Source organism: Phragmites australis, chromosome 10 (assembly GCF_958298935.1).
Source record: "Phragmites australis chromosome 10, lpPhrAust1.1, whole genome shotgun sequence".
Lineage (NCBI taxonomy): Eukaryota > Viridiplantae > Streptophyta > Magnoliopsida > Poales > Poaceae > Phragmites > Phragmites australis.
This window is the reverse complement of record NC_084930.1, coordinates 2,017,055-2,026,127: the sequence shown is the minus strand read 5'-3', so window position 1 is coordinate 2,026,127 and position 9,073 is coordinate 2,017,055. Positions and strand designations below refer to the sequence as shown.

At 47.6% G+C, this 9,073-nt stretch overlaps 2 protein-coding genes and 1 non-coding gene across 4 annotated transcripts; 1 reads left to right on the top strand and 2 right to left on the bottom strand.

Moving 5' to 3' along the window:
* Window positions 1-2,200: 2,200 nt before the first annotated feature.
* LOC133883777 (small nucleolar RNA Z247) lies at window positions 2,201-2,339 on the bottom strand. The gene has a single exon (XR_009902986.1). It is a non-coding gene; the product is annotated as a small nucleolar RNA Z247 (small nucleolar RNA).
* A 1,051-nt stretch (window positions 2,340-3,390) lies between these two features.
* Window positions 3,391-6,520, top strand: LOC133931306 (F-box protein SKIP31-like). 2 transcript variants are annotated; one of them, XM_062378162.1, is made up of 8 exons: window positions 3,391-3,655; window positions 3,756-4,096; window positions 4,185-4,257; window positions 4,594-4,704; window positions 4,830-5,004; window positions 5,267-5,391; window positions 5,570-5,630; window positions 6,105-6,520. In XM_062378162.1, exons 1-8 carry the CDS (start codon window positions 3,473-3,475, stop codon window positions 6,173-6,175), a joined length of 1,140 nt encoding a protein of 379 aa, XP_062234146.1. In that variant the 5' UTR covers window positions 3,391-3,472; the 3' UTR covers window positions 6,176-6,520. The 2 variants fall into 2 exon arrangements, with proteins under 2 accessions (XP_062234146.1, XP_062234145.1); XM_062378161.1 differs by having other exon boundaries at window positions 3,392-3,655; window positions 3,753-4,096.
* A 412-nt stretch (window positions 6,521-6,932) lies between these two features.
* On the bottom strand, window positions 6,933-8,462 carry LOC133931090 (protein FAR1-RELATED SEQUENCE 5-like). The gene has a single exon (XM_062377915.1). It carries the CDS (start codon window positions 8,460-8,462, stop codon window positions 6,933-6,935), a length of 1,530 nt encoding a protein of 509 aa, XP_062233899.1.
* Window positions 8,463-9,073: the final 611 nt, after the last annotated feature.

Genomic DNA, 9,073 nt, shown 5'->3' with positions numbered 1-9,073 from the left:
GCAGAAAATTCATTTTTCATAGCCTCCTTCCAGTCTTTACTACTAAAAGCCTCTTGTATACTTTGTGGCTCACCAGTAGCAGTTAAAAGCCCATACCTAACAGTACCATCAGTATAAATTTTTGGTTTTGTAATACCTTTCCTTAGTCTGGTTACTGGTCCAGACTGTACTGGCTCTGGCGACGGAGAAGAGTCTGCACTGAGTTGGACTCCTTGTTCGAAATTGATGACATCAACTTGAGGCACAGTACCGGCGACATCACCTGGAGAAGTACGCCCAGGGGAGTGCGCACCGCCGCCAGCCAATGAGCTGTGCCCGGGAGAAAAATCATCTGGATTGGTGCTGCTGTCACCGTCGGTTCCAGAAGAAAAAGCATCTGCTCCAGGAGAGATCCCACCGGGACTTGTGCTGCTGTCCCCATGCATGTCCATGCCATGCACGTCCAGGAGCAAACCTGAATTATTTAACACTGCATCTTCACAGGAAATATTAGCAGGATTATTAATCATAGATTGATCACCTATTGTTACACCCCCTTGATCAATATTTGATGGATTTTGGAGGCCAACAGGAAGTAAAGAGATTTCTGAATGGAGAAGAGCACCGGCATTAGGATGAAGGCGAGCAAAGGGGAAAATATTTTCATCAAAAACAACATCCCTAGAGATATAAACACGCCCTTCCGATATATCTAGACATTTGAACCCCTTGTGGAGAGGACTATACCCAAGGAAAGCACATTGCTTAGAACGAAATTGAAGCTTTCGAGAGTTATATGGTCGGAGATTTGGCCAACATGCACAACCAAAAATGCGAAGAGAATTATAATCCGGTTTTTCATGAAATAAACGTTCCAAAGGAGTAGAGTATTGTATGACTTTGCTGGGAAGACGATTGATCAAATAGGTGGCTGTTATGAAAGCTTCATCCCAGAATTTTAATGGCATAGAAGCATGAGCAAGGAGAGCTAGACCAACCTCAACTATATGACGATGCTTTCTTTCTGCTGAGCCATTCTGCTGATGAGCATAAGGACATGAAACATGATGTGAGATACCAATCTTCTGAAAGAAATTATTTAGCCTTTGATATTCACCTCCCCAGTCTGTTTGCATAGTTATGATCTTTCTACCAAAGAGTCTTTCTACAAGATTCTGAAATTCATGAAATTTTTGAAAAACTTCAGATTTTTCTTTAAGCAAGTAAATCCATGTAAACTTGCTGTAATCATCAATAAAGCTAACATAATACTTCTTTCGTCCAACAGAACTGGGTGCAGGGCCCCAAACATCTGAAAACACAAGTTCTAAAGGAAAACTTGAGACACTTGTAGACTTAGGATAAGGCAACTGATGGCTCTTGGCCTTCTGACATGCATCACACACAGACTCTTTATTGGACTCATCTAAACATGAGAGATTATTTATACTAATGACTTGTTGGACGATAGATGATGATGGATGACCTAAACGACTGTGCCATCTTGTAGACGAAGGTTTGATAGCACCATAGACTTGATGATTTTGACTAGATGGTGAGAGAGGCGGCAACGGGTAGAGGCCACCCTTACTCCTGCCGTGAAGAAGGGTTTTCTTCGTTGCCTGGTCCTTAATCAAAAAGAAATTTGGATGAAATTCAAAGAAAACTCTATTATCAGTAGCAAGGCGATGAACGGAAACAAGATTTTTGTTGGCCTTAGGAACATGAAGAACATTATTTAGATGTAAACGGCGACTAGGGGTATGAACAATAGCATGACCAATATGATTAATATTCATACCTGCACCACTGGCTGTATGGACTTGATCATTGCCGGTATACTTGTCTCTCACAGTCAGTTTGTCAAGATTGCTTGTGATATGATCTGTTGCCCCTGTATCGGTGTACCAATTTGTATCAACACCGTACGAAGTGGTGGCTGCAGCAGCACTCTTTTCTTCTCCTGTAAAAGAGGTGTCAAACCTTTTGTAACACTTGATGACAGTGTGACCGATCTTGTTACACAATTGGCAGATCGGCCGATTGGAGTTGTTGGAGTAGCTGCCGCCATTGTTGCTTGATCGATTGTTGAAGTAGTCGCTTCGGCCGCGGCTATTGCCACGACCACGGCCGCCACGCCCACGACCATCACGTCCACCACGCCCTCTCGACGCGGAGTTGACAAAGGACTGTGAGCCGCCATGAAGAAGGTCCATGCGCATCTCAAAAGAGAGCATCTGCGCATAGAGTTCTTCCACTGTGATGGGCTCCACCCGAGCTGCAATAGCCGAGACCAGTGGGTTGTAGTCGATGTCGAGGCCAGCGAGGATGTAGGAGACCAATTCTTCATCATCAAGTTTCTTCCCCGCAGATGTCAACTCATCTGCTAAGGACTTCATCTTGCCGAAGTACTCCGCAACAGACATGGCACCTTTTTGAGTCGTTGATAGCGCCATGCGAGTGTTGATGGCTCGCGCTCGAGACTGCGAAGCAAAAATTCCTTCAATCGCTCTCCACACAGCAGCGGCCGTCGGCATGGTGGCGACCTGTGTGAGGATATCGCGCGATACCGAAGACAACAGAAAACTCAGAACTTGTTGTTCCTGAGCCATCCATCGTTCAAACGCAGGATTCGGAATCTTCTCAGTATCCTTGTCGCCCTTGGCGACCTCCAGCATCGCAGCAGGAGCAACGGCGCCGCCGTCGATGAAGCCGGCCATCTGCGCGCCGCGCAGAGCCGCGAGAACTTGCGCCTTCCAGATGGAGTGGTTCGATTTCGTGAGCTTCTCAGTGACCGATTGGCCAAGGAGAGGAGAGCCAGACGAATAGGAAGACACCATGGAGGATCCGGACGGGAAAGCTGCCGCCGCCATGGATGAGGAGGAAGAACCCTAAGCTCTGATTACCATGTAAACTTCTTAGGAAGCGTTGAACCCTCCCGGGCCGCTGTACGTGTTAATATATAGCAGGAAGAGCCCCCGCCGTGGCACAAATACATAACAAACTTAGAAGATTGCAGAAGATTACAACAGATTTCAATAGATACTATCCTATCTCTAAGCATATCTTCTAACACGATGAACTCGCCCTTTTTTACCTCCTTCCTCTACGAAAGAGCACACAATTCGGTGCAGTGTTCCAGTGGATGCCACACCCTCCATTGAGGCTCTGCACTGCTGGTGCTGCTTGCCATTTCTGACGAGCACACAGTGGTCGCCAGGAAGGTGCGGACGTGGCGCCTACGTGGAAGTCAATGCAGCGAAGACCGATTAATCATCGTGGCCATTTCGGACACTAACGACGTCACTTCCGGCCCAATATGATGTCATGTGTAGAGGCCCAATAAGAAAACTTACGCTGCGGGCCGGCCTCTTGAGATTCGGCCCATCGACTCGTGTCCTGGTGGCTCACGCGTCCTCCAACCGCACCAATATCAACCTCTGGCTAGGGTAAGGGAGGGGCGGCGATCCGTCGGCGGCGGTGGTGGAGGAGCATGGCCGACGTGCAGCGTGAGACGGAAGGCAAGGACGCCGACCCCCTCCCCGAGGAGGAGGAGCCGGATCCCGAAGAGGGAGGTGAACTCGAAGCCGGCGGCGAGGAGGACGACGTCGACGGCCTCGCCAGCTTCCTCGAATCGGAGATACTATCCGGGTCCGGCGCTGGGGATCATCTCGAGGTGAGTGGTCTCGATTTCTCCTTTCCCTTAATTGTCGTGTACGAATCGAATCTTGTCGTGATTTGGAATTGGGATGCTAAGAACGAACTAATTGCAGCAGCAGCGGCAGGAGGGGGAGGAGAAGGAGGATGTGAGGATGGAAGGCGATGCTGCGAACAATAAGAGGAAGCAGGACTCAGGTTCGGACGGAGATGGCAGGGACGGTGGGGGCAGCGGCAACGAGGGGGAGCAGAACAAGAGGGTGAGGAGGGAGGAGAAGAGAAGGCAGGCGAAAGGGAAAGCCGTGGCGCCCCAGATCGACGAGGGCATGTTCAGCAACATCCCGCCGGAGCTGTTCCTGCTGATCTTCAAGTTTCTCTCCTCCGAGGACCTCATCTCCTGCGCCCTGGTCTGCCGCTTCATGAACGCTGCCGCATCCGACGAGACCCTCTGGCGCCGCCTGTAAGATTGCTGAGGCTGCCCTTGCGATCCACATTCTATGCAATTTGACTCAAAACTGACATGTTTGATCCATTTCCAATTGTTTAAGGTATTGCATGAGGTGGGGACTGGCCTCCAATGCCAAGCTCAGGGAGCGAGCTTGGAAGAACCTCTATATCCAGGTAAACCTGACTGTTCTGCATCACTGCAGCTAATTCAAGGTACTCATGGAGTTTAAAGATGACATTTTTAAATTGGTTCCAGTGCTCACAGGCTATAGCAGTTATGAGTTATCTTCGTGAGAATAGCTGCATTATTTGGATTAACAATTCGCACAATAAGCTCGTGCCCTTGAAACTGTTGAATATGCAAGACTAACAGCTCATTCTTTCTTTCTTTTTTGCCATACTCACCGTGCAAAATATTTCCTTTTCATATTGCTGCATGATCTCTTTGTTTGATGCTAGTGTTTTGCGCATTAACTTGCTAATGTTGTTGTTGCCGTTCTTAATACCCAGCAAGATAGAGAGGATATGGTTGAATTTGTGAGAAATACACCTACGGAATTCAAGGAGTACTATATCCAGATGCAGGCTGCAAAAAGGAGTCAAGCTCCCCTTCCCTCAGAAGTAATTACTAAATTAAGGCCTCAATTTAATCTCTGTTACATATCTATTTATTAGTTTGCCCCCAATATCCAACAAATATGTCCTATTTTGACAAAATTGAAGTGTTTCTCATCTGAATTTTGAAGGTCAACGACGACAAGGTTATCCTTGATAAAACAATAGCTGATCAGGTGTCTAGTTGGAAAAACAGCAGAGGGCTTACTGATGAAGCAGTCAAGGGGCACTCTTGTTCTGGGAATACATGCTCTTACACCCAGATTGGTGATGCTTACATTTGTGAGAAGACTGGTCGTGTCCATGGTAATATATATATTTCCTCTCACTATCTTGTCATGTATACTTTGTGAGAAGTTTTACAGTGCTCGGTACCGGCCCACAACTTAATCTTTTAATTGGTACTGGGTCCACCATTTTATGGTACCGGCTTAAGTACCTTTCAATAGGTACCTTCCATTCTGGATCATTGGATTTGAACAAATGAATGGCCATCGTGATTCCCATGCATAGTAATACGCCTCATAATTTGCATATGCCTGAAATTGTTTGTTTCTGCTGTTTTCAGTTTGTGATGAGGCTTGTCGTGAATTTGTCTTGGACCAATCTAGTGGGTTGCTTCTTTGTACGATATCTGGGCACTGCTTTGAGAGATGGCTGTGTCCTGATGATGAATGGGACACTTATGATACTGTAAGTCCATACAAAGTCCCTTCCTTTTCTTTTATCTTTTAATGCACACTATACGGTTTCAAATTGAGCTTCTGCTAGGGAATAAGTCTCCATAATTCACCAATTCAATAAACCTATTAGCAAATACTGCTGAATTTCTTTGTCTTTTATTATTATGAACCTTGTTTGGAATTTTCAGGATCAGCAACAAGGCGGTGTAACCGATGAAGCAGAACCATTCATGGGATCTGGGCGATTTGGTAAATTCTGAGTTTTCTTCTTCGAAATTGAGAAAGACTTACTTTTTTCTCCATTCATTTTGCTTTTAATCCTTGCCTCCTAGGACTAGTTAGAAATTATAAACAAAATAGTATTTTCAGCATCTTATGTATTATAATACATGTCACTATCATATCAAGATTGCTGTTGTGCAAATCCTTAAATCTCTGACAAGTTAGAATTTGAATATTTGAAATTCCTGTTTCTGCTGCTTTGAAATGTTGCATAGTGTTTACTTGAGTATAGAGAGGGGGGCGGGGATTGGGGTTACTGGGTCTTAGTCATGTCTTCTTAATGTGCTTATGCAAGCTAGTGTCATGTCCTTTATGACCTTCTAGTAGATGGGCAGTTGTATATACTGCATTAGCAATTTGTGATCATCAGTGATTTGTTTGCAGTAAAGTGGCCTGTTTCATTACACCAAGTTACTGATCATGCTTTGATATAATGAACAGCACGTGCGTATATGTTGGGTTACAACTGCACTGATGAGAAGGAACTCGAACATGCCTTGCGTTTCTGCTGATATGCCCAAGGGAAATAAGCTATATGCCCACCTATATGAGAGCAAGCTTGCACTTGTGAAGAGGAAATAAGCGGGATGTAGCTTTGTGCTATGTATTACCAAATTTTGGCCCCTTGTGAGGAGGAAATAAGCGGGATGTAGCTTTGTGCTATGTATTGCCTAATTTCGCCTCCAGAATGTATCTATGAATGCAACTGCAGCGCATGTGCCAATAGCTCTTTTGAGCTAAAATGCTGATCTGTTTTGATCAGTTGAGGGAGCTGTAATGTTGTTTAGTTTCTTGAGTTATGAGGATGTATGCATGTAATAAGAAATAATAATGAGCCTTTTTGGTCTTATGCTGTTTGTGGCATGTCTTAACTGAAATGCTGTTGCATCATCAGTTCCAGCCGTTGATTTGGTTGTGGCATGTCGTAACTTGCTGACTTTTGCTGAAGTGTAGCATATAAAGCAGCAAAGGCTCCATTTTTCTGGTCATGAATGCATGTCTTATCTTTATGTGCTCTGTTTGGTTATGTATTGGCTGATGTTATCATGGTAGTCAGCTATAACAGCTAAAGAGTGGTACATTGATAAATCAAGTAGGTGGTACATTGAAAAGTGACTGCTGGAGATCAGCTTTCAATATGCACAAGCGAGCATACCCCAGGATAGATGTTTACAACATCAGAAAGACTTACCATGTATAACAATTGACGGAAGGTTGATCACCGTGGTGTTTTCCTTTCTTCTACCATTGGTATCATATCATGCAGAGCTACTTCTTTGTTGGTGCCTTCTTCGCCTGGAGCTTGGGCAGAGGCATTCTGTGCTGAAGCATGTCCTGTTGCCTTGAACAACTCTGCTGCTCACTCATTTGCTGATTTTTCGCAGACACAACATCAGCAAATGCCTTCTGAAGCGCAACCTTTGCAACCTTGTAAACATCAGGCAACATGGCTCCTCTCATTGCGTATGCCAAACCGTTCTCACAAAGCTCATTGTACCAAGCACATAGGCTCTCTGGAGAGCTAAGTTGTGGCTCTACCGATCGCTCATCCGGTGCAATACTACCCACAGCATCCATGGTCCATCGCTTCACTATGTACTCCTCCGGTAGACTCCGAACCCAGACCATGAAGAAGATCCTTAGCACATGCCTGCAGGGGACACCAGCATACTCAAACTTGCAGCATGAACATTTTGCTTGCTTGTCTGACTGGTTGAAGGTGACCATATGGCACCGGCCATTGTCTTCCTGTCTGGCCACAATGAACTTGAGGATCATTCCATCCTCGACTTTATCAGCGTGATAGCCCAGCGATTGGATGAACTCCTCCTGGAACACCTCGAAAACCGCTCTTGTGTAGATGCTTGCTGCCTGCCTTTCAATGATAGATGGAGTCTTCAAGTTAGGCTTCAAGTACAATGTCGCAAAGTCGGCTTCAGCTTCCTTCTCCAAGCGCAATGCCATCGCTTCCTCAAACCTGGAGATGAAGACGAGCAATGGGGTCTTCGCGTTGAAATGCACCTTGAAGAACTTGTTCAAGCTCTCCGATCGTTGTGACTTGAGTAGCACAGGGAAGAAGAAACCCTTCTGGTACACCCAAGCCCATTGCTGCCTGGAATCATACAGTGACTCGAGCCAAACATTTTCGCGGAGATTGTACTTATTAAGCACACACTCCCACTGGGCCTCGAATTCCTCAATCGTCTCCGCGCCGCAGACGCATTCCTTGAGATCAGCCTTCAGAGTGGCATGCTTGGCATACGGCTCAGACAGTTTCTGCTTGCACCGGCTCAGGATGTGCCGCTGGCAGAAGCGGTGGCGGGTGTCCGGCATCACCCTCGCGACCGCCGCCTCCATGGTCTTGCCCTGGTCCGTCACCAGCAGGCCGGGGTGGCGGCGGCCGCCGCCCATCGCCGCGAGCCATGTGTCGAGCAGCCAGAGGTAGGACGCCTTGGTCTCGTCCATGAGTAGGCAGCACCCGAGCGTGACCCCCTGCAGGTGGTGATTCACGCCCTGGAACACCGCGACCGGCGGCATGTACCTTGTCTTCTGGTACGTGGTGTCGAGCGTCACGGCGTCCCCGAAGCTCCCGTACGCCGCCCGCGCCCTCGCGTCCGCCCAGAACACGCCGGTGACGCGGTTGCCGCCGTCCACCTGCATCGCGTAGAAGAATCCCGGGCTCTCGGCCTGCCGCTTGCGGAGGTGCTCCAGCACGCCCTGCACCTCGCCAAGTTCACCGGACGGCCCTGCTCCGGCGACCCCTCCATTGGGCGTTCCGTCGAGCGCTCCGGTGGGCATCCCGTCGAACGCGCCGGCACTCATCCAACAAATCGCAGCAGAGGGGACGGATTGGAGAGCAAGAAAGATTCGGAATTGATTGCTCCCTTACCAACGAAGAGAAGAAACCAATCCAAGGCCGGATGGATCTGCACTTCCAGTGCCAGTAGAAGGGAGGGGCAGCGACAAGGAGAGAAAGCTCACGTGCTTCAGTGGATGGAGCCTTTGGGATGTGTTCGGCGGCGCGGTCAGGCGAAAGAGGGTAGAGGGTTTGTCTGACTCTGACGACGGCGGGAGCCGGGAGGAGGTCGTGAGTGTGACGACTCGGCTGTGGGCTGCCGGCGCCGGCGAGGCGCTGGAGGACGGCGAGGTGAATTTAGGGTGAGAAACAGGACGAAGCCCCTCTGCAATGGAAGAAGAATCTGAAGTGATTTTCTTTCTTTACTGCTTTCCAAAATTGAAATCAGCCCTCAACGTTTGTCCTCTTCTCATGGCCCAGACGAGCCAAAGTCAAAATTTTGGCAGAACAAAAACCTGTGCAGGTCCAAAATTTGGCAAAAATAACGGTGTTTGGATTATAACCAAGTCAAATTTTGGAAGAGCCAAAAAAATTAACGATATCTTAACTGGAA